The following is a 26,019-nucleotide window of genomic DNA, read 5'->3' on the forward strand; positions in this document are numbered from 1 at the left end:
GGTTGATGTGGGTGGGGGAGAAGGGAAAATGGGTGATGGGCATTGAGGAGGGCACTTGTTGGGATGAGCACTGGGTAAGCAATGAACCATGGGAATCTACCCCCAACACCAAGAGCACACTTTACACACTGTATGTTAGCCAATTTAACAATAAGTTATATTAAAAATAAAAAATAAATTAAAAGTTTGCAGGCAAAAAAAAAAAAAAGGCTGATTTTAAAACTGTACACTCAGAGACTCAAGTGGTAGGCCTGGGGTGTTAGCTTAGGTATGATCTGACTCCCCCCACCCCAACCAAACCAATCAGGAGCTTGATCCACCAGGGCTCCTTTTGGTAACTTTTCCCCGGCAGAGTACTCACCCCTTTCCCCATCTAATCAAAGGCTACTTCTACTCCAAAAATCACATCCTTAGGATTCCTAGTTTTACTCCTTATCCCTCTTCCTTATAGTGTCTGCTTGGTATTTACTACATAAGCAATCGATAGTATTGCCATGTGAGAAGTGGGAGAACAGCCTACATGTAAATTTGGAAGTTATAGGTTCGTGTTCTTACGTATTTCTGTAATTCAATTTCTTTCAGGCATTCACAGTTTCATTTTACTATCTTTAAGTTGGCTTTCTGATGTTTTAACCTAGACCTTTGAAGTTATTTCAATTTTGCTTCCGACCCCATCCATAAGCGAGCTATTTCAGTGTTCTTTGGACACTGTGGACAAACAGGTCTTTTTCAGAGTTTCTTGTTCAGCTAAGCCTCTTATTAAACCTTCACAGAAGCTACCTGAATTCAAGTCTGCAGCACCCCTTGGATTATACCAGGGGTTCTCAATTCCAGCAACATTTTAAGAACACCTGGGGAGCTTTTAAGGTTCTATCCCAGACCAATTACATCAGAGTCTTTAGGCATAGGATAATAGTTCTAAAGCTCCCCAGGGGATACTAATGTGCAGCCACTGCCCTTGTCCAGTTGAGAACCACTGCACTTCAAATAGAAAATCCTCTTAATTAGCATCTCCTTTAGTCTGAGCACATTAGCTCCAATTAGCACCACTTGCATCCCATTTCTGATCTTGGATATTTTCTGGTTTCTCCTTTTTTTGCAAATCACTTCCATCCACGTGAGAAGCACAGAATTTATTCAGTTTGGGTAGATGACTTTGTTTTAATTAACTCACAAATGTAGTTTGCATAAATTTTATTTTTCTATATAACCTCTGCAATTTCAATGGAAAAATCACTTTATTATTTGTACAGGCTAAAATAATCAGATGACATATTTGAATGTATATCAATTGTCATTTGAGTTTCCTTTGCTTTTGTTTTCAGAAATATTAGGCTGAACAAGAAACCACTTCTAGTGTAGCACAGTTCTTAAAATTCTGGATGTTATATAAGAAATATATTTAATAAAATTCCTGAGTAAAATTGTAAAAATCAGAGAATTCCTTGTAGGACATAAATGTCAATCAAATACTCAAACATTCTAAAAGAGCAAATGAAACACTAGAACCAAAGTTTTCCATAGTGGTGTCTGCTGATCCATGGTGATCTAGAGTGTGGATTTTAATGGATTATGTATTCTGGGATAGGAGTCTGGGGCTCCTAATAGGTGAGAGATAAGATCTAAGAAAATAAAGTCAAAACCCAAGAAGCAGCACCCTTAGTAAGTAAAGGAGAGAAATGTCTGATCTGCAGATTGATACAGTGAGGATGGAAGTCTGTCCAAATCTGGCTCTGAGTGTCTAACATCATTCTCCTACTTCCATATATTTAAAAAAAAAAAATCAACCCAGAGATTAAGTTTAAAGTGGTCCAGAATTGGATGTCTCCCAGAAACTGCCAGAAATATGTGCAGATTTTTTTTTTTCTGGGAGATTTTATTTATTTTTTATTTGTTGTAAATAAAATCTATACCACATGTGGGTCTTGAATTTATGACTCTGAGATCAAGAGTCCCATGTTCTACCGACTGAGACACCCAGGCATTCCCTGTGGAAGATTTTAACTCAGACCTGGAAGAATTACCACAAATAAAAATCCTACGGAACACAAGCTCAGATGCAATTAAAAGACAGATGGGAAATACTTCTGGTGTATTAACATTATTACAATACCTGTTAGCACAAAAATTTTTTTTAAATATTTAAAAAAATAGTTTTGAGAAGTAGCTTTCTTTTTTAAGATTTTTTTTAAAAATTAGAAACAGTTGTTGAATGTTTGAAAATTTGAAAATATTCTCTAGGCTTTTTACTGGGATGACATGAACTATTTCTTGCATTTCCTTCCTAATTATTTTCCTCATTTGATCATAGTTCATATAATAAAAATAATGTGAGATTTGTGAGAATTTTTTTTTTTTTTTTGGTTTATTACCTTCCTTAAAATGCTGGGTTTATATTGGGGAGAAATATTAGAACGTTTATTATGTGGGAGGCACTGTTCTAAGCACTTTACCCATATTGACTTATTTAATGTTCATAAAAACCAAACAGTTTACTATTACTATCACTGTCATATACATGAAATAATGGATGCACAAAGAGGTTAAGCAAGTTGCCCCAAATCAGTTACAAAGTCTTCATACTTAGACTGATTGGCTCCAGAATCGCACTCTTGACCTCTATGCTATAGGACATTTCATAAAGTTCTTCCATGACTACAATGTAAATTAGGATTCTTTCTACTTCTTTGATAACACTGCTCATTTCTGCCTGAACATTAGTACAACTTAAAATTATTAATTTGTTTAATGTCTGTCTCTTTCTCTAGGCTCTTTCTCTTTGAGAGCAGGAACCATTTCCTGCCATTTCCCTGCCACATACACAGAAGGTACTCAATAAATGGTTGAGAGAATGAATGCAGGGAACTTGCATAAAAGAGAACGAGGAAAAATGTTTCCTTCGTGGAGTAATGTCTCCATCTTGTGGAACTTTAGAATATTGTCATTAAAAAACATTTTTTAATAAGGTAGGTTTTCATAGAATTCTAAAGTGCCTATTTTCCAGGCGTGTAACCAATCTTTTCTACTGGACCAGCCCTTTTGAGATCGTTAGTGCTATAGAATAGCGCAGTCTCTTAAGGACAGGCCTTTCTCCTACTAGATTTGCTTGGTGAAACTAATTATGCAACTAGGTAATTAACTCGCCACAGTTTACGTCCAGAATGCGTTTGCTTCTACCTTGCCAAAAGGTAGAGCACAGGTCCATCTAAGCTCTTGGCTTAGAATGATCACCCAGGCACATTCAGAGCCCATTCTTTGCAGCGTTAATACAGACTTCGAAGGGGTCTATCTGCCAGCAGTCCCCGACTCGCTGTCACGTATTCGTCAGAGTGTGATGGCCACAGCAGTAACTGCAGAAATAGCCTCTGCCACACCATCATACACTACGAGAGCGGCTGATTATGCTCCACTAGAAATCTGAGGTTTCACTTGTATAATATTTTGCACACATAATCTGCTATAATTTTTTTTTTAATTTTTTTTTCAACGTTTTTATTTACTTTTGGGACAGAGAGAGACAGAGCATGAACGGGGGAGGGGCAGAGAGAGAGGGAGACACAGAATCGGAAACAGGCTCCAGGCTCCGGCCCAGAGCCCGACGCGGGGCTCGAACTCACGGACCGCGAGATCGTGACCTGGCTGAAGTCGGACGCTTAACCGACTGCGCCACCCAGGCGCCCCTATAATTTTTTAATACAACACTTTAAGAGTTATTTCCCTGATCTACCTATAAAGGGCAACTCACTTTTTGAAGTTAGTAAATCTTGCTATTCAAATCAGAAATGGACCCAAAAAAGTGCTTAGGCTAACCCGATTATAAGTGCAGGTTATATATACCGAGTCTCCCCCCTCCCCGCCCCCCAACCAGGCCCAGTTTAGCTTCTCTGACCCTAACCCACAAAGGTTAGAGACTGGAGGTCTAGGACACCACTGAGAGACGCTCCTTCCCCACGATTCTATGGTTTTTCAGGATACTCTCACCACTGAGAACTCTATGGTTCCGGCGCGGGTTGGGAGGTCTGAGTTTGAAAACCGTGGCGGGAAGATGGTGGCTACACCTGTCATCAGGCCCTGTTTCTACCGTGTGGGAAGACGCTGGGACTGTGGCTTTCCCTGAATGTTCAAGAAGAGTTCGCGATGAATCTTCCGCGCTGGAGTGGGAAACGGCGACGTTCAGCATCAGGCTCGGACTCCTTCTCGGGAAGCTGCTGTGACAGTAATGACAGCCCCCTGCTCCCCTCAGGGCCGGTGCTGAGTCCTCCCCCAGGCCTGGGGCGCTGCTTGAAGGACCTCGGTCGCCCGCCAGCAGCAGCTGCAGGTACTCTCGGGCCCTCTGGGGGCGGTGGGTGAGGTGGGCAGCTCTGCCCAGCCACGTGTCAGAAGGTGTACGTAATTACAGCACAGAGCTTGCTTGTTTGCACAGCCTGCTAGGCTTCTACTCCCTTTCTCAGTTTGTGACTCCTGACTGGTGTGGAAGGTCACTTTCTGTTAGGACATGGACGTGCATATTGGGCAACAGCCTCGTGATAATATTCAAGTGGTTTGTGGGTCATTCGACCTTTACAGAAACAACTTTCTAGTGGCCAGTCTAATCATCTGTGGGAGGCTCAACGCCTAATAGTGCCCAGGACTCCTTACAGATCCTTATATGGGAAAATGCTTTATGTCAGGATATGCTCTATATAGCCTCACTCCAACACACAGGGATTCCAAAACACGGTGGAGGACTACTGAAGTCATATATTAGAATTAGATTCAACTCTTAATTACTTTTTTCTTTCCTGAAAGGGGAATGCAAGCAGACAGTTTCTGACGATCAAATGGACAAGTTGCTGTTGGCAAACTGGGGACTTCCTGCAGCGGTTCTGGAGAAATATCACAGTTTTGGTGTAAAAAAGATGTTTGAGTGGCAGGCAGAGTGCCTTTTGCTTGGACAAGTCCTGGAAGGAAAGAATTTAGTCTATTCAGGTATTAAAATTTGTGCAAATTAATTTCTTTATTACTTTAAAGACATGAATGTAAAGGATACTCTATTGAGGTAGTTATGAAGTAGTTAAAAGGTAGTAGTTATGAGGTAGTTTTAAAAAGTGAATGAAACAGTGATTTATAACTAGAGAAAGTCTTAAGTCTTAAAATATGAAAAGTGGAGTCTCATATACATACTTAAATTATGCAAATTCCATTATATTGGTGGTTGGTAGAGAGCAAAAAAGCAGAAAATTAAAATTTTTTTTACATTGCTTTTGGAGAGACAGAGAGAGACAAAGCACAAGTGGGGGAGGGGCTTGAGAGAGAATGAGACACAGAATCCGAAGCAGGCTCCAGGCTCTGAACTGTCATCACAGAGCCTGATGTGGGGCTGAACTCAGAAACTGCAAGATCATGACCTGAGCCATAGTCGGACGCTCAACAGATTGAGCCACGCAGGTGCTCCCAAAAGCAGACAATTTGAGGAGAGCTGTGCTGCTTGCCATTCCTCTCAACAAACATGTCCCAGGATGAGTGTGCAAGGGAAATGTAAATATGTTCTCCCTGCGCCCCCCCCCCCCCCCCCGGCCCCGGCCCCTGCCCCTTGATCTCAGTTGCCTTACGGTGTATGAACATTATACATTATTTATTTATAAATTGACTCGCTTTACAGGGTTGCATACACAAAACTGCGTGTAATTTGCTTTATAGAAGATATATATAGGCTTTCAAGAGCAACTCTGGCATTCATACTAAATTTTTTTACTGTGCTGACTTTAGAACTTACTTGGTAAGATGCACTTTCTTTGTATCAGTTTTCTCTGAAGTTGAGTGATCCAGGTTTTTCCTTATGGCTGCAGCAAATACAGACTTATCATTAGAAATAAGTTCAGAGTGTGGAATCAGATTGGTTGGGTTTGAAAACTAACACTTGCCGCTTGTGGCAATTAATAGAGAGCATATTAATAGAAAGCATGAGAGAATGCTTAGAAGAGTCCTTGGCATGTAGAAGGTACACAATAAATGCTAATTGGTGACAGTGGTAGAATGGCCTGACCATTTCCACTGCTTAAACCAAAACTTGAGTGTCATTCATATCTCTGGTCACCAACTTATATCAATTAATTACCAAGTCCAGTGTGTATTATCCCAAATAGCTTGATTCTGACTACTCTCTGTTTTTAGGTACATAACCTAGCTTATTATCCTCTCTCTTGTAGATTATGCTATCATCTTCTAGATTATGGAGTAGCCTTATAACTAGTTTATCTTTTCTCTCTGGTTTTGTTCTGCCTCTGCACCCAAAGTGGTCTTTATAAAGTACATGATCTTGCCACTCCTTTTTATGAAACTCATCATTCTGTGTTGCTTTCAGGATAAATTCTAAAGTCCTTATGTGGTGGGATTATAAAATTCTTTTTCATGTGGCACATTCATTTATCTTCTCTTACTCCTACTGATTTTATTTCAGGCTTACTAAATTACTGTTATCTGAATTCACCAGGTTTTCCTCCAGGCCTTTGCACATGCTGTTTCTTTTGCTTGACATTCCTTTCCTCTTCCATTGTCTTCTCATAACTTCTATTTCCTTTCCATAAACTTTGTTACAGCTCTTCTCTCTCAGCTTCTATCATAGTTCCTATCACAATATATTAAAGTTGTTTATCTCCTTCCTCAAAGCAGGGCTTTTAACCATTCAGTACTTAAAGGATCTTTAGATACAAACTAGGGACTCAATATTCATCATTTTTGTTCCAAAAAGGATTTGTTTAATAATTCTCTTCTGTGTGAGGCTATCTAGAACCCTGGTTTGAAGTCAGTGGGGTTTAAGCATATAAAGTTTTCAAATGCTAGTAGGGGCCTTAATGATAGGTTAGTCTTAGGCCCTGTAGTTACTGGATGTGGTTTAAAACATTTATTTGTGCAGTATGTCAAATATTACTTCTCTTTATGATAACCTTATGGAATAATATGTTTTAGCTCCGACAAGTGCTGGAAAGACTCTTGTTGCTGAACTACTTATGTTGAAGAGGGTTTTGGAAATGCGGAAGAAAGCTTTGTTTATTTTGCCCTTTGTCTCTGTGGCTAAAGAGAAGAAATACTATCTCCAGGTAATGTTCTTGTACTAAGAACATTATTGTGATAAGACCTGTTATTGGGACTGCGTTAATAATAAGTTTCTTTTATTGCATCCCAGTGTTGCTTTGAAAGTTGACCATTTATGAAGAGAAACTTTTTTTTTTTATTAAAAAAATTTTTTTTAACATTTACTTATTATTGAGAGACAGAGAGACACTGAGTATGAGCAGGGAAGGGGCAGAGAGACGGGGAGACACAGAATGCGAAGCAGGCTTCAGGCTCTGAGCTATCAGCACAGAGCCCGATGCGGGGCTTGAATTCACAAACTGCGAGATTATGACCTGAGCTGAAGTCAGACGCTCAACCGACTGAGCCACCCAGGCGCCCCAAAGAGAAACTTTAAAAATATTGCATAAAAGAGAAAGGGTCATCAAATCAAAAGAATGATTGGAAATTGTGTTAAAATTTATAAACTTTCCCTTAGGAAGTAAACATAATACTCATGCTGATTGAGTCATAAATTAAAAATCAGCATTTTAGCTGAATAGTAGGATTAGAGAGAAACGTGGAAAGGAAAGGGTATTTACAGAAACATATCCTATCCTGAGAGCCGTTCGGGAATATTTAAGGGAAGAAGAACAAAATCCATTGGTGCTTAGGTAGAATCATATACCACTTCAAGCCTGTGGTCTGTCGTATTCTGCAAAAGTGAGTAATGTTTTTTATTTGTATGATACTCACTGGTTTTTAAGCCATTTTTACAAATACAGTGTTTCATTAAGTAGAATAAAGTTACTATTGTGATTTCTGCAGTGAAAAAATGCCGTGTTGGAATGGCAAGATTATTGTACTGGTGGTCCAGAAAATCTGGATTCTAGTCCCAGTTTTGCCATTAACTATGTTTTCAGACCAGGCACATAATCTCCTGGGCATCAGTATTTTCATTCTTAAAATGAGGATGTTAACCCTCAAACTATGGGTTAACTCAATAAACACTCAGAAACATTTTATTGAATGAACAGCTCTCAAGTTCAATGGTTCTATAAATCTTTTTAACAGTTATTTCAGAGGCCAAATAGCCAACAAAGCTGGTCCCACGTCCTCTCAACTTAGACCAAAGTAACAAAATGATGAAAGGATCCTTTTTATTAAGAAGGTATGTTAGTTACAATTTAAACTAAAAGAAAATTAACATCAAAGTCCCACTGCATTTGACTTTTGAAAACTTCCATTGTATAAAAAATTAGTGGTATAGTAAGAATATTTTTTTCATGAAGTATAAATTTGTTTCTTAAAGTGTTACATTAGTGTTTAAAAAAAGACCTAATATCTTGCATGTTTTTAGAATAAAAATTTAGTGCTTAAGGTAGTTTTTTTCCCCCAGTTTTAATTTCTATAAATAACTCTAGGAAATGCTGCTTTAATACTATCATTAAAATGGCATACTTAATTTTATTTGGCTTTGTCTTAACAGAAAATCTCTGTTCTGAGTTTTGTCAGTTCTAAACTTCATATTTTTAGTATATGATTCTTTAATACTATCATTAAAATGGCATACTTAATTTTATTTGGCTTTGTCTTAACAGAAAATCTCTGTTCTGAGTTTTGTCAGTTCTAAACTTCATATTTTTAGTATATGATTCTAAAAAGAACCAGTGTATCCTGGCTAGGAACAACCAACAGTAATCTAATAAATATCTTCTGATACTTATGTCTGTGTCGTGGAATAGAACCAATCTACAATTCATGAATTTCAAATATTTTTACCTGTATTGTTCCTTTTTACTCAATTCAGAGTCTGTTTCAGGAAGTAGGAATAAATGTGGACGGTTATATGGGCAGCGCCTCCCCCACAAGGCATTTCTCTTCCTTGGATATTGCTGTCTGCACCATTGAGAGAGCCAATGGTCTAATCAATCGTCTTATAGAGGAAAATAAGATGGACCTATTAGGTAAGAAAAGTAGGAAATAAGCAAATACTTTCTGTTGCTATTTTTTGTTGGAATGGAGTGGAGCTTTTGTGATTTCTACGTGTCCCATGTTTTTTCTTACTGTCTGTCATCTATTTCTGAAGTTGAGAATTGGCATCTGTAATGTTAGGAACTCTGTTTAAAAAAAAAATTGTGTCCTGCTGCTGTTAATTGACTATTTCCTTGTATATACTTTACAAAACATAGAGGATATCCTTGAGCCCTCAAGTCATTTCTCATTATTTCTCTTCTGTCTAAACTTTACCAAGAATAGAAGGAAGCATGCTGGGGCTGGTTCTGTCATATCCACAGTTACTGTGTATGTATATTCATTATCATGTTCTAATGCTAAGATATCTAGATTTGGCCTCTTCTCAGAGGCTACCATTTAGCAGGGAAATTGTAGGGAGCTATAGAAGCTGGTACTGTATTTGAACTTAGGACTCTAGGAAGATTTTCTACCTTAATACTTTTTTTTTCTTTAATAACCTCTTAGGAAAGTCTATGTAGAGATAGCAACAGGAAGAGAATGGTTGTAGCAGCAACAGAAGCAGCAGGAATATCAGTTAGCCATTCATTGAGATCCTGGTGAACTTAAATGGTAAAGTAGGAGTAGGTTAGGAGTGAGGAGTGAAATCAAAGATTAATAAGACATGGCTCTGCTCTATAAAGCTTAGAGAAATCACATTCACCAATTTGTATCAGAATTGTCTTATTACTTGTGATCCAATTGGATTATAAATACGTTGAGGATTGCAATAGAATCTTACTAAGTCTTATATCTAATATATTGAGCACAGTGCCTGGCACACTAGGGAGAATAAATATTTTTTGAATGAGTGAGTGAATAAATGTTGAAATAACTTATCATGCCATATGATTTTGAGATAGCTTACCAATGAGGAAAAGGAACATCATGCCATTAGGAAATAGACCTGAAAGATCTTGATTTTGGTGGGCAAGATTTGTAGGGAGGATACCACCGCCTGTGAAAACCATGACATGATGACCTTTAAAGGAGGTGTTGGTTGATACTAAATTTTCAATTATTCTTGAGCACTATTCCAAGTGCACAGACTGGTTTAATTCACTAAGTAGTGGAGAAGGGAATTACGGTCATATTTATGTTTTGTAGTAGGGTGATTCACTAGCCTATCACTTCCAACAAAAACATCTCTTAAAATCACTTCTTTCTTCTTGATCTGATCTTGTTTTTCTAAGCAACTTCCTAACATCAGTATGGTTGCCCTGGCTGTTTTCCCCCATAGAAAAGTCAATACACTGAATAACTGTCATAAATGTATTTGATGACTCATTGTACATACATTTCTACAAGGTTGCCAATAAAGAAGTGTCTGAGTAATAAGAGGCAGTTTTCTCTGAGTTAGCCCTGATTTAGCTAATCATTGATTTTTAGATCCAGAATACTTATAGTAGGACCACTTATGATGCCTGAAATGTCTTGAAAAAGGATCATCTACTATGTGAAATCTAATTTTTGTGTTAGGGTTAGAAATTTGTATCATCTGCAATATATTATAGTAATGACAGCTACTTACTGTATAAGATATTGGGTCTTTTAAAATTTTTCTTGTAATTGTGAAATTTTGTAAAATCTAGGAATGGTGGTTGTGGATGAATTGCATATGCTGGGAGACTCTCACCGAGGGTATCTGCTGGAACTTTTGCTGACTAAGATTTGCTATATTACTCATAAGTCAGCATCTTGGTAAGTACCTGAAATAACTGAGTTCCTGAGATTCTAGCAATGTTGAGAAAGGGTCTGCAAAATAGGTATGAATTAAATAAATTAAAGAAGTAGAATAGTGCCTATTTAGAACAAACTCATGTATAGAGTTAGTTTTTATTCCAAAAGAAGTACATAAGACTGAGAGTGATTTTATTTTGTAAACATTTAAAAATTTCTGACTACTCACCATTTTTATGATAAAATTTTAAAAATCCAGTTTTTGTATTTGTCAGTTATACATTCATTGTATTTAAGTAGTCAAAGCTAATTTTGAAAAATAGCATTTCTGGGATGCCTGGGTGGCTCAGTCGGTTAAGCGTCCGACTTCAGCTCAGGTCACGATCTCACGGTCCGTGAGTTCGAGCCCTGTGTTGGGCTCTGGGCTGATGGCTCAGAGCCTGGAGCCTGCTTCTGATTCTGTGTCTCCCTCTCTCTCTGCCCCTCCCCTGTTCATGCTCTGTCTCTCTCTGTCTCAAAAATAAATAAAAACATTAAAAAAAAAATTAAAAAAAAAAAAGAAAAATAGCATTTCTTCATCCTCCACTTATCAGAGGTAACTACTTTCAACTCTCATAGCTTTAAAAACAATTATTTATAGTGTTATCTCTAAATGTAACCACTTGAGTTTTTAGTTTTACAGTTTATATTGATTACTTACTGTGGAAGATGAAGATCTAGCTCTTTTTTTCTCATTTCAGTATGTATGTATGTATTTATTTTTTACTTTCTTTTAAATCCAAGTTAGTTAACATATAGTATAAGAATGGTTTCAGGAATAGAATTTAGTGATTCATCACTTATATATAACCCCCAGTGCTCATTCCAACAAGTGCCCTCCTTAATGCCCATTACCCATTTAGCCCGTCTCCCCACCTACCCCCCCTCCAGCAACCTTCAGTTTGTTTTCTGTATTTAAGAGTCTCTTATGGTTTGCCTCCCTATTTTTATCTTATTTTTCCTTCCTTCCCCTATGTTCATCTGTTTTGTTTCTTAAATCCTACATATGAGTGAAATCATATGATAGTTTTTTTTTTTGCCTGATTTATTTCATTTAGCATACTGTTGTTGTAAATGGCAAGATTTCATTCTTTTTGATCACCAAGTAATATTCCATTGTATATATATAACACACATCTTTTTTATTCATTTGTCGGTCGATGGACATTTGGGCTCTTTCCATAATTTGGCTATTGTTGATAGTGCTGTTATGAGCATTGGGGTACATGTGCCCCTTCAAATCCTAGCTCTTTTTTATATTCTTTACTTACCCAACCGAGTCTCCCATCACCTCCCCTCCACCCCACAGTCTCTGTCTTCTCATCACCTTCCCATTCTCCAAATACTGTTATGTCATAATTTTGCTCAGATCAATATTTAGTGTTATGCTGTTAGGACTATACATGCCATTGCCAACTGAGCCATGTAGTATATATTGTGACTACTTTTACTTTCTAAATAATGTTTTATTTTCTCTGAAATTAATAAATGTTTTTTTTGTTTATTTGATGGCCTGTGTTTTGTTGTTGTTGTTTTTCTTTTATTTTGTATTTATTATGTGAGTGTGTGAACTGGAGAGAAGAGGAGAGGGAGGGAGAGAGGGAATCTTAAGCAGACTCCATGCTCAGCATGGAATCTGATGCAGGACTCCATCCCACAATCCTGGGATTATGACCTGAACTGAAATCAAGAGTGGGACGCTCAACCAACTGAGCCACCCGGGCACCCTAATGGTTTGGTTTTCTATGTCCTTATCACTGATTGACCTCCAGCCTCTTTCCCACTTATGTAAATTTTCATCCAATATTTTTTAACACATTTGCTATTATACCAAATTCATCTTCTTGAAGTTTCTCCAAAAGCCTTCTGAACTGTTCCAATCTGGATAGGTGGGTAAACTATATATGTTTGTGCTGCACAGCACTTATTTTAGGATCCTTCTTTATCATTATCATTCATTCCTATTACTTTTTGCTTGAATCAGAGCACCCCTTTTTTGGATAATTTATGTTTTCCTCATTTTGGTGAGGACATCTTTCTGGAAAATCCACTTTATTTTAGTGTACAGGCATGTGATTTTTTTGAAAATTTTCATGTCTGAAATGTTTTATAGCTATTTCATAGATTGTCCAGGTATAAAAGTCAAGATTTCCTTTAGAGTTTTTAAGACATTACTTCATTTTCTTGTTAGTGTTGAGAAATCCCATGCCATGCTTATCCTTTGTCCTTTGTATAAAATTTTTTAATTCTCTCTGGGAGTTTTTAGGGCTCCTTTTATTCCTCAGTGTTGTGAAATTTCATGCTGATGTGTCTTGGTGTTCCATTTTTGTTCATTGTACTCAGTACTCAATAGATTCTTTCAATCTGGGAGCTCTTATGTTTCAGTCTAGGGAGATTTTAACACCTTTTGCAGTATATGAGAAAACATGGAGATAATCATCTATGTCCTAAAGCAGTAGGGATATAGAAGATGTGACTAATACAATTACCAAATTTGACCTAACGGATGTATGTAGAAGAATTACCAAATAAAAGCAGAATGTTCCTTTCAATGAACATAGTAAATTTGTACTAATGCTGAGCCATAAAGCAATATATTTTAAAGGGTTTAAGTCACTTAAAATCTATTCTCTGACAAATGGGATTCAACTAGAAATAAATATAGGAGAGGCATGACTAGAAAATTCACACTGGAAATTGGGAAAAACATTTTGACCCATTTTTGGGTCAAAAAAGTAATCACAGGGGGCGCCTGGGTGGCGCAGTCGGTTAAGCGTCCGACTTCAGCCAGGTCACGATCTCGCGGTCCGTGAGTTCGAGCCCCGCGTCAGGCTCTGGGCTGATGGCTCGGAGCCTGGAGCCTGTTTCCGATTCTGTGTCTCCCTCTCTCTCTGCCCCTCCCCCGTTCATGCTCTGTCTCTCTCTGTCCCAAAAATAAATTTAAAAAAAACGTTGAAAAAAAAAATTAAAAAAAAAAAAAAAAGTAATCACAGAAGAAATTGGAAGATAGTTTGAAGGCATATCTCCTAACAAAACTTTTGAAATGTAGCTAAAGTTTAAAGGGAACTTGATAGTATAAAGTGCATATATTATTAAAGAAGAGAGACTGAAAAATTAATGCATTATTCATCTCAAGAACTTAGAAAAAGAATAGTAAAATAATGCCACAGAAAGTAGAAGGAAATAAAGACAAGAGCAAAACTTATTGAAAGAGGAAAGTTATTATCTAGAACATTCACACACTTCTATGATCAAGAAGAAAAAACCCAATACGTCAATGGGCAAGCACCTTCAGGCATTTATAAGATGGTATCCAAATGGTCCATAAACATGAAATGGTCTTAATACCATTACTAATCAAGGAAATGTAAACTACTTCTTCAAGGGGATATTACCACACACTTTCCAAAATGGCTAACATTAAAAAGATTGGCATTTGCAGCAACGTGGATGGAACTGGAAGGTATTATGCTAAGTGAAATAAGTCAGTTAGAGAAAGATATCATATGGTTTCACTCATATGTGGAATTTGAGAAACACAACAGATGAATATAGGGGAAGGGAAGGAAAAATAAGTTACAAACAGGGAGGAAAACCATAAGAGACTCTTAAATACAGAGAACAAACTAAGGGTTGATGGGATGGGGGTTTGGGGGTTGGAGAATATGGGTGATGGGCATTAAGGGGGGTACATGTTGGGATGAGCACTGGGTGTTATATGTAAGTGATGAATCATGGAATCCACTCCTGAAGCCAAGACTACACTGTATGTTAGCTAACTTGACAATAAATTAAAAAAGAAAAAAAAAGATTGGCATCTTTTTTTTTTTTTTTTTTTTACTAAGTGGTGACAAGATGTGGAACAATAAAACACACATGGATTATGGAGATACTTTGGTACCGTCTCTGGAAACCAGTTTGACATTAATAAAATTGAAGATAAGCTATAACCCAGTAATTTTATTTCTAGGTGTATACCTTAAAAATGACTTGGTGTATGTCCTGAAGGACATGAACAAAAATATTGTTAGCAACACTATTTGTAATTAATACTATGTGTCTTTTAACATCATTTTCGTTTATTTTTTACAGCCAGACAGATTTAGCCAGTCCTCTGTCTAATGCCGTGCAGATTGTTGGCATGAGTGCTACTCTTCCTAATTTGGAGCTTGTGGCTTCCTGGTTAAATGCTGAACTCTACCACACCAACTTTCGTCCTGTACCACTGTTGGAGTCAGTAAAAATTGGAAATTCTATATATGATTCTTCAATGAAGCTTGTGAGGGAATTTCAGCCCAGTCTACAAGTAAAGGTAAGTCAGTATTCTTCGATAAGTATTCCCAGTGTTTGATTGCATTTTCTAGCAAGTTGTTAACATTTTTTGAGTTATATAAGCTAGTGGTCGCAAAGTAGTTGAATATGCTTTACATCACCATCAGAAGGATTATTAATATTTTTTTTATTTAAAAAAATTTTTTTAATTTATTTTTGAGAGAGAGAGACAGAGTGTGATCAGGGGAGGGGCAGAGAGAGAGGGAGACACAGAATCCAAAGCAGGCTCCAAGCTGTCAGCACAGAGCCCAAAGCTCGAACCTGTGAACCGCAAGATCATGACCTGAGCCGAAGTCGATTGCTCAGTCGACTGAGCCACCCAGGTGCCCCAGAAGGATTACTTAATATTAAGCTAATTGGTTTCATCTTAAATAACTGGTGGTGATGGTGAGAGAGGAAATGTAGTTGTGCCTTGAATTTAAATGATTATCGTTTTGTGGGGCACCTGGGTGGCTCAGGTGGTTAAGCGTCCGACTCTTAGTTTCAGTTCAGGTCATGATCTCACAGTTGCTGGGTTTGAGCCCTGCATCAGGCTCTGTTCACGGTGCAAGGTCTGCTTGAGATTCTCTCTCTTCCTCTCTCTCTGCCCCTCCCCCCTGCACTCATACTCTGTCAAACTTAAAAAAAATTATCATTTCCAGTAAGTATAAGTAATAGAAAATAATATAAATAATAAGTAATAACTAATTTTGTAGATTTTTCTTTTTAACTGGGAAAAGATTTTCTTATGGTTTAGTTTACTTACTAAATACTAATGTGGAAAGTGAAACTTTTTTTAAGTAGTAATTATAATATATAGTAAAGGGGAAAAACATTTTTGGAGTCAGACCTATTTCTGGTATTCCATAGAGATTCTTGATATGACTGATAATAGTTGAATCACAAAACCTCTCTGAACATACTGTCTTCCTCTATAAAATGCAATGTAACACTTATTGTAAGAATGAAGAATGGTTTTAAAAAACTGGCATCTAGGAAGTGTTTGATGAATGATAAATTTCCTCACACACCGATAAATACAGTTAAAAAATTTTAGTTCGCAGTATTTTTTTAGGTCTGATTTTTCAATCCTGACATTAAAAAACTGATTCATCATCTGTGGAGTGGGGCATCTTCACATTTTATAAAGAGCTGTGCCTCTGAGTACTGAAACAGCTGGAGTTGGTACTAGGAGTAAATTCACGTTTCAGTACTCTCATAGGTATGCATTTGTAGCCTCTGTATGCCTGGCATGGAATCTTATTCAGTTGTTTTGCTCAGTACCCCAAACTGCAGCAGACTGTGCCTTGGTTACCTCAATGAAATATATATGTAAACACATTTATTTACTGTCCTATTAATCTCTTTCTATTATTATGTCTATGCCTCCACCCTATTTGAATCACTTGACCCTTATTTGGATTATTGAAATAGTCTCCTAATTGATCTTTCTATTTCCCACCTTCTCCCTTTCAGTCTATGCTTAAATCAGGAGCTAGTGATCTATTTAAAATGAGCATCCGAGGGGTGCCTGGGTGGCTCAGTCGGTTGAGCATCTGACTTCAGCTCAGGTCATGATCTCACAGTCTCTGAGTTTGAGCCCCGTGTCGGGCTCTGTGCTGACAGGTCAGAGCCTGGAGCCTGCTTCAGATTCTGTGTCTCCCTCTCTCTCTGCCCCGCCCCTCCTCATACTCTCTCTCTGTCTCCAAAATAAATAAAAACATTAAAAAATTTTTCTTTTTAAATGAGCATCCGATCACATAACCATTATGTTCCCAAACTTGGAATGCTTCCTTGTTTCATTTTGAATGAAGGCCAGCCTCTTTTTGGTAGCCTATAATGCCCTATGTGATCTGTCCCCAGCCCCTTAGTGCTCTGACCTCACCTACTACATTCCTTCTCACTCCCACCACAGCCACATTGCTGTTCTATGATATACCAAGAATCTTCTACCTCAGGTTCTCTCTGTCTGGAATGCTTTCCCCCCACTCATCAGCATGGTTTACTCTTTCACCTTTGGACCTTTACTCAAATGTCACTTTCTGAGACCTTCCCTGGCTAACTCATCTAAATTATAATGTCCTCCCTTTCCTGGTCCCTATTTTCCATTTTATTTTTAGCACTCTTCAAAATTCTGTGCGTTTTACTTAGCTTGTTTTTGTTATTATCAATCCCTTCTTACTGGAGTAGTAAAATTCTGAGGGCAGAGCTTTTTTTCTGCTTTGTTCTTTATCTCCAGTACCTAGAACAGTATCTGGTATGTAGTAAATGTTTGTTCATCAAGTGAATGAATGAATGAATTAATCCAGTTAAACACACTGACCTTCCAGTTTTGAGAACTCACTGGGCTACTAGACATTTACATATACTTTGTTCTACCTGAAATTACCTTGCATCATAAGGAAGCTTATTTCTTTTTTTTCTCTTGCTTTTTCTTTGTTACTGACTTTGTAACGGGTTTTTATTATACCTTTCAGTAGAAAAAAACCTTCCCCAATAAGCAAAATGAGTGACTTGAAACTGATGTGAAATGTTTTGAAAGACCACTAAAATGACTATTTCTCTTTCTTTTTTAGGGAGATGAGGACCATGTTGTTAGTTTATGTTATGAGACCATTTGTGACAACCATTCAGTATTACTTTTCTGTCCATCAAAGAAATGGTGTGAGAAGTTGGCAGATATCATTGCCCGTGAGTTTTATAACCTACACCATCAAGCTGAGGGTAAGTTACTGATGGAAATGAAAGCCTCTATTTTCAGTATATTTGCTTAAAAGTAATGTTAATGATTATATAAATAAAGTATAGTTCTCTTTGATCATTGCCTCCACCTGCCCACTGGACACTCCTTTACAAAACTATGCTCCTCTCCTTATCCTCATTATAGACAATGTATACATACACTCAGGCTAACCTTCAGATTTTTGTAATACTGGATTTATACAGGTGCATACTACTAAACATACAAGATTCTTCATCTGGGGTCCATGGGCTTTGAGAGATTTCTTTGAAGCTCCTAAATTATATATAAAATTTCATATGCACATTTTTCTGGAGAAATCAGACATCTCTCTCTTTATATTTCCAAACTCTAAGAAAGAATCACACACATATACATATGTATGTATATAAACACATATGTATTTTAAAAGCAGCTTTAATTAAGGTTTAATTTATACACAATACAATGTACCCATTTGAATTATATAATTTAATGAATTTTAACAATTGTATACATTTGTTTAATCCCTACTCTAATGAACATATAGAACATTTTATCATCCTAAAATGTAATCTTTGCTCTTTAGCTATCAATCTCCTCTCTATTGTTAGCCCCAGGCAACCTCTGATCTGCTTTCTGTTTCTCTAGATTAGTTGTGACTTTTCTAAGAATTTCATATAAATGAAATTATATAGTATGTATGTGCATTTTATGTTTGGCTTCTTTCAGCATGGTATTTTTAAGATTCATCCAGGTTGTTAAATCTATCAAACTGATTCTTTTTTATTGCTGAGTAATAATTTAGATGACTATTAGTATATATTTTACTGATTCTAGGATAAGCACTGTTCCCTCACCACTTTTGCTAACCTGTGGTCCCTTGGGGTCCAAGATAGGTGTAGAGAAGACAGAGACCAACCAGTTCTGGTCACAGAATATTAGGATATTTTATGAATTCATTATGCTACTGCAGTCATGAGGATAGGTGATAGATACCTCAAGCTTAGATCTAATAAGTAAACTTTGCTTGAAGTTTATTTTGGGAAGACTCCAGCCCAACATTATAATACTGCTTTTATTTCCCTCCTGATTGATGTTTCCTATACTATGCCATTTATATTCCTTATGTTGTACCATAATAACTTAAATTCCTTTGATAGCCAGAAATATTATTATTATCTTCTTTGCTTGAGATTCTGTCATTTTGATTTATCACAAGGGTTCCCAAATCCTGGTGCTTAAATTGGAGCCTGGGCTATGATGAACTTTTCACTAGAAAAGTAAAGACAAGGCAGCACATTTTTTGTAAAGCTGAAGTTTAAATTCTGAAATTATCCCTACTAATTTCTTTTATGTTAAAATGACTTTTCTTCAGAAATAAAGGTATCAGTCAATGGTAGTTTAAAAAAAATGTTTAATTGTACTTAGCATAATAAAACATTGACAAGCCTCTCTGAGTCTTTAAAATTTTTTTTAATTAAAAAAAAAACGTTTTTTTTTAAATGTTTATTTATTGTTGAGAGAGACAGAAACAGAATGTGAGTGGGTTAGGGGCAGAGAGAGAGGGAGGACACAGAATCCAAAGCAGGTTCCAGGCTCTGAGCTGTCAGCACAGAGCCCAACGTGGGGCTCAAACTCACAAACTGTGAGATCGTGACCGGAGCCAAATTCGGACGCTCCACCAACTGAGCCACCCAGTGCCCCCCAATTTTTTTTTAATGTTTATTTATTTTTGAGAGAGAGATGAGACAGAGTGTGAGCGGGGGAGGGCCAGAGAAAGGGAGACACAAAATCCAAAGCAGGCTCCACGCTCTGAGCTGTCAGCACGGAGCCCAATGTGGGGCTCGAACTCACGGACCACAAGATCATGTCCTGAGCTGAAGTTGGATGCCCAGCCAACTGAGCCACCTAGGCGCCCCTCTGAGCCTTTAAAATTTTAAGAAAAGTTTACCTAAAATATTTTTTTAATTAGGAAATAGAAGCTATATTAAAAATATATCTTATGAGAAATTTGCTAGTTCAGAAATCCAAAAGTTTGGGAGATTCTTTAAAGAAAACATAGTTCCTACACCTAAAAAAGTTGAGGTCTTGCTTACTAAGGGAGCAGGTTACACAGAGAGACAAAAACAGAAGGTAATATGTGATTAATTACCACATTAGTGGCAAATAGGCTAGAAAAATTGTCACACAGGAATAGGTTCCTAGGTGGTTCTGACACTGCTGGTTGATGGGACACACTTTGAGCAAGGATTTTTTTTTTTTTTTTGCACACATTTTAATCATTTTTATTGAGCATTGGCACTTCCATTTTTCTGAACCTTTAGGGGGACATTGTATATTTGCTTTTTATTCATCCTTCCTTTCAGTCTTTTTATTCAAACAAGACATTTAGTCTGATATCAAGTGATGCTGGTTTCAAAGGCTTAGCGCCTTCTCACAAAGAAAATGACATTTCTGAGTATTCTCTACCATATACAAACACAGTTATTTAAAACTAGATTTTATATACCTATACCTATGCCAAATGGTCTGCTGAATTTTCTGTTTTGGCATTTAATATATCTGACTTTTGCATGGAGGCAATTATGCACAAGGTGATCCACATCCTTGCAAAAACTGGTATATAAAATGATTTTCAGAGAATTTAAAGGCTGTCATTACTAGAATTATAAGTGGAGAATCTACAATTATTATTGGTCAGTATTAAGTCTATTGGCGTTCTGTTAAGTTTGTTTTCTCTCTCTCCCATCATCTCCTCTATGACCATTTCCTATTTGGAATGCCATTTCTTGGGCTCCTACTTGAGACTCAAGGATGCCTATTGTGTGAGAGTATACTGATGAGCAAGGATTTTGATTTTTAGGCTCTGAGTGGTAGTATCTGTAATCCTCTCCTTCCTTAGCTGGGTCCTTTGTCCCCTCTTGTGGGCTTGGCCTCACTCTACTACAGTGCTTTCTAAACTTTGGTGCACATTAGAATCATCTGGGAGATTTAAAAATTCCTTATGTCCAGGTTGCATCCTATTACATCACAATGGCCAAGAGTGAGAGCCAGCCATCAGTATTTTTAAAAGATGTTCAGCTAATTATTATATATGGTAATTTTAGAACCATTGTCCTGATATTTAGCTCTGTCCTGACTTAGGCAGATAGCACTTAAGGAGGTCTATCCAGAGGTGAACAGTGTTGATAATTTTTCTGTGACAGGATTGGTAAGATCATCTGAACTTCCACCGGTGGTACTGGAACAAAAGAGTCTCCTAGAAGTGATGGATCAGTTAAAACGTTCACCTTCAGGATTGGACTCTGTATTGCAAAAAACTATACCATGGGGAGTAGCATTTCATCATGCAGGTATCCATATTTGTAATCTGTTATTAAGAAGCCCCCTCCAAATATCCTCTTAATTCCTTCACATTTATATTTGTGTGCATTTGATTTCTTGTCAGTCTAATACTCTTAGATTTCATTTTAAGAAATTGTGTGATTAAGATTAAACAAGAATAAAACACGTTTAGTTTACTTATCTGTATAGTATATAAAACTACATAAAGGCTTTTTTGTTCCCTTGGAGAAGTGAATTCTATAATTGTTACCTTTCTACATTTTGTTTCCTTAAAATTTAGGTTAGACAGGTATTTGCTACCCTAATTTTATGCTACTCTGAGTGTTTCCTTTTATCTTAAGGGGTATTGAAATATACTTACAAATATATCAAAATCAAATTAATTTTAGAAATTGTCATATTGTATTTTGAGAGCACTAGAAGTGTTTAAAAATAAAACAGGTCAAAATTGCAAGGATTATACAGTCACTGAACTAAATAACTTCTTTCAGAGTGGTTTGTCCATGATTATATGTACTAAGAATATGATTAAGAATATATAGTTCCTAAAATTAGGAATTTAACCTTTTTAATTTATTTAAAATTCCATGATTATATGTACTAAGAATATGATTAAGAATATATAGTTCCTAAAATTAGGAATTTAACCTTTTTAATTTATTTAAAATTTTCATTACATGTACATAAATAAATTTTAAAATATATGTGTATATATAAGCATACAAGATATTTTTATTATATATAACTTATGCATATTAATAAAATGAATACCTGTGGACCCGCTACTTAATTTATAAACTAGAACCTCAATCTTTTTGATATTTTTAAAATTATTATTATTTTTTTTTTTTTGAGAGAGAGAGGGGGGGACAGAGTGTGAGCAAGGGAGAGGTAGAGAGAGAGGGAGACATAGAATTGGAAGTAGGCTCCAGGCTCTGAACTATAGCACAGAGCCCAACATGGGGCTTGAACTCATGAACAGTGAACTCTTGACCTGAGCCGAAGTTTGACGCTCAACTGACTGAGCCACCCAAGCACCCAATCCTTTTGATTTTTTAAATAAAATTAAAAATAATCTAGATAAGTATATATTGTATATACTTTTTTCATTTACTTGTATATATATTCTTTAGCATTTATTTATGTCAAAACTGTGCCTGACCACTGTGTTGGATAGACCCTGAAGATAGTGTGATGCATAAGCAATGTCTCTATGTTCAGTGAGTTCATTTCTAGAACAGAGGTCAACAAACTGCAGTCTGCTGGTCAAATCCAGCACACCATTTATTTTCGTGAAGTTGTATTGGAACACAGTCATGCTCATTTGTTCTGTGGCTGCTTTCATTTGACGGTGGTAGGGTTGACACAGACCATCTGTCTTGCAAAGCCTAAAATACATACAGAAAAAGTTTGCCCACCCTGGTCTAGAAGATGAGATAGAAGTATACTAGAGGGGAATGCAGGAGAAGATGGCAGCGTAGGAGGACGCTGGGCCCATCGCGTCCTGCTGATCACTTAGATTCCACCCACATCTACCTAAATAACCCAGAAAACTGCCAGACGTCTAGCAGAATGGATTCTCCAGAGCCAAGCATAGACAAGAGGCCCATGGAAGAGGGTAGGAAGGGCAGAGGGGCGATGCGCACTACATGGACTGGCAGGAGGGAGCCGGTGGGGTGGAGGGGCAGCCCACCTGGCAAGGCAGAGCCCTGAGTCTGGCTTGTAAAAGTGGAGGGGCCAGACTGCGTGAGTTCTGACAGCCAGCGGGACTTAACATCTGGAATGTTATAAGTCAACAGCTCTGCTCGGAGAGTGGGAGGGCGAGAGGACAACTGGAGGGAGAGGTGTTGAGCCGCAGAAGACAGACCTCAGCTCTGCGGGGAACAAAGGCGCTGGCCAGCATCATCTCCCTCTCCCATCCCCCAGCCAAAATCCAAAAGGGAACCAGTTTCTGTCACCGAACTTGCTTGCACTGCACAAACACCCAATGCTGTGCTTCTGTGGATCCATCCCTCCGACAGGTCTGCCTGCTTCCCTCCCGGTGCTGCAGGGCCCCTTCCGCAGGGGACCACCCATGGCAAAGCGAGCTAAGCCTGCCCCTCCTGCCCCTGTGCACCTTGCGGATCCACCTCGGCTAATACTCCAGATCCCATAGAAGCAGCACCACAAGCCTGGCAGTGTGCAAGTAGACCCCATAGGGGCCACACCACTCCACAGTGAGTCCTGCCCCTGGGAGAGGGGAAGATAAGGTACACACCAGTCTGACTGTGGCCCAAGCTGTGGGCTGGGGACAGACATCAGGTCTGACTGCGGCCCCGCCCACCAACACAAGTTATTCTAGACAGCACAAGGGAAGTGCCCTGCAGTTCTGCGCCACTCCAGGGACTATCCAAAATGATAAAACAGAAGAATTCTCCTCAAAAGAAACTCCAGGAAGTAGCGACAGCTAACGAATTGATCAAAAATGATTTAAGCAATATAACGGAACATGAATTTAAAATAATAGTCATAAAATTAATCGTTGGGCTTGAAAAAAGTATAGAGAATGGCAGAGAATCTATTGCTATAGAGATCAAGGGACTAAGAAACAGGAGGAGCTAAAAAATGCTATAAAGTGTAAAATAAAATGGAGGTGACCATAGCTCAGATTGAAGAGGCAGAGGAGAGAATAGGTGAATTAGAAGATAAAATGGAAAAAGAGGAAGCTGAGAAAAAGATAAAAAAAATCCAGGAGTATGAGGGGAGAATTAGAGAAATAAATGATGCAATGAAACACAACAATAGCCGTATAATAGGAATTCCAGAGGAGGACGACAGAGAGAAAGAGGCTGAAGGTGTACTTGAACAAATCATAGCTGAGAACTTCCCTGATCTGGGGAAGGAAAAAGGCATTGAAATCCAAGAGGCACAGAGAACTCCCTTCAGATGTAACTTGAATCAATCTTCTGCAGGACATAGCATAGTGAAACTGGCAAAATACAAGGATAAAGAGAAAATTCTGAAAGCAGCTAGGGATAAACACACTCTAACATATAAAGGGAGACCGATAAGATTAGTGACAGATCTATCTACTGAAACTTGGCAAGCCAGAAAGGAATGGCAGGAAATCTTCAATGTGATGAACAGAAAAAAAAAAATGCAGCCAAGAATCCTTTATCCAGCAAGTCTGTCATTCAGAATAGAAGGAGAGATAAACGTCTTCCCAAACAAACAAAAACTGAAGGAATTCATCACCACTAAACCAGCCCTACAAAGAGATCCTAAGGGGGATTCTGTGAGTGAAATGTTACAAGGACCACAAAGTACCAGAGACATCACTACAAGCATGAAACCTACAGACATCACAATGACTCTAAACCCGCATCTTTCTATAATAACACTGAATGTAAATGGACTAAATGCTCCAATCAAAAGACATAAGGTAAAGGAATGGATAAAAAAACAAGACCCTTCTATTTGCTGTTTACAAGAGACTCGTTTTAGACCTGAGGACACCTTCAGATTGAAAGTGAGGGGATAGAGAACTATCTATCATGCTACTGGAAGTCAGAATAAAGCTGGAGTAGCCATACTTATATCAGACAAGCTAGACTTTAAATTAAAGGCTGTAACAAGAGATGAAGAAGAGCATTATATAATAATTACAGGGTCTATCCATCAGGAAGAGGTAACAATTATAAATGTCTATGCGCCGAATACCGGAGCCCCCAAATATATAAAATCATTACTCACAAACATAAGCAACCTTATTGATAAGAATGTGGTAATTGCAGGGGACTTTAATACTTCACTTACAACAATGGATAGATCATCTAGACACAGGATCAATAAAGAAACAAGGGTCCCGAATGATACATTGGATCAGATGGACTTGACAGATATATTGAGAACTCTGCATCCCAAAGCAACAGAATATACTTTCTTCGCGAGTGCACATGGAACATTCTCCAAGATAGATCACATACTGGATCACAAAACAGCCCTTCTTAAGTATAAAAGAATTGAGATCATACCATGCATATTTTCAGACGACAATGCTATGAAGCTTGAAATCAACCACAGAAAAAGTCTGGAAAACCTCCACAAGCATGGAGGTTAAAGAACATCCTACTAAAGAATGAGTGGGTCAACCAGGCAATTAGAGGAGAAATTAAAAAATATATGGAAACAAACGAAAATGAAAATACAACAATCCAAACGCTTTGGGATGCAGCAAAAGCAGTCCTGAGAGGAAAATACATTGCAATCCAGGCCTATCTCAAGAAACAAGAAAAACCCAATTACAAAATCTAACAGCACACCTAAAGGAAATAGAAGCAGAACAGTAAAGACACCCCAAGCCCAGCAGAAGAAGAGAAATAATAAAGATCAGAGTCAAAATAAACAATATAGAATCTAAAAGAACTGTAGAGCAGATCAATGAAACCAAGAGTTGGTTTTTTGAAAAAATAAACAAAATTGATAAACCTCTAGCCAAGCTTCTCAAAAAGAAAAGGGAGATGGTCCAAATGGATAAAATCATGAATGAAAATGGAATTATTACAACCAATCCCTCAGAAATACAAGCAATTATCAGGGAATACTATAAAAAATTATATGCCAATAAACTGGACAACCTGGAAGAAATGGACAAATTCCTAAACACCCACACACTTCCAAAACTCAATCAGGAAGAAATAGAAAACTTGAACAGACCCATAACCAGCAAAGAAATTGAATCAGTTATCAAAAATCTCCCAACAAGTAAGAGTCCAGGACCAGATGACTTCCCAGGGGAATTCTACCAGACATTTAAAGCAAAGATAATACCTATCCTTCTCAAGCTATTCCAAAAAATAGAAAGGGAAGGACAACTTCCAGACTCATTCTATGAAGCC

At 37.6% G+C, this 26,019-nt stretch overlaps 1 protein-coding gene across 4 annotated transcripts in view; it reads left to right on the forward strand.

The window, feature by feature from the left end:
• Positions 1 to 1,510: 1,510 nt before the first annotated feature.
• POLQ (DNA polymerase theta) overlaps positions 1,511 to 26,019 on the forward strand; it is a 121,775-nt gene continuing 97,266 nt past the window's right edge. For 3 of the 4 annotated variants that reach the window (XM_058731244.1, XM_058731245.1, XM_058731247.1), the window contains exons 1-10: positions 1,511 to 1,608; positions 2,769 to 2,966; positions 3,971 to 4,318; positions 4,789 to 4,968; positions 6,949 to 7,079; positions 8,843 to 8,999; positions 10,638 to 10,746; positions 14,857 to 15,076; positions 17,652 to 17,799; positions 21,004 to 21,150. In XM_058731244.1, coding sequence (XP_058587227.1) covers positions 4,138 to 4,318; positions 4,789 to 4,968; positions 6,949 to 7,079; positions 8,843 to 8,999; positions 10,638 to 10,746; positions 14,857 to 15,076; positions 17,652 to 17,799; positions 21,004 to 21,150 — 1,273 coding nt within the window. In that variant the 5' untranslated portion in view covers positions 1,511 to 1,608; positions 2,769 to 2,966; positions 3,971 to 4,137. Of the gene's footprint in view, positions 1,609 to 2,768; positions 2,967 to 3,970; positions 4,319 to 4,788; positions 4,969 to 6,948; positions 7,080 to 7,735; positions 8,204 to 8,842; positions 9,000 to 10,637; positions 10,747 to 14,856; positions 15,077 to 17,651; positions 17,800 to 21,003; positions 21,151 to 26,019 lie in introns of those variants that run through there. The other variant, XM_058731246.1, reaches the window with a different exon arrangement.

Source organism: Neofelis nebulosa, chromosome 5, assembly GCF_028018385.1.
Source record: "Neofelis nebulosa isolate mNeoNeb1 chromosome 5, mNeoNeb1.pri, whole genome shotgun sequence".
Lineage (NCBI taxonomy): Eukaryota > Metazoa > Chordata > Mammalia > Carnivora > Felidae > Neofelis > Neofelis nebulosa.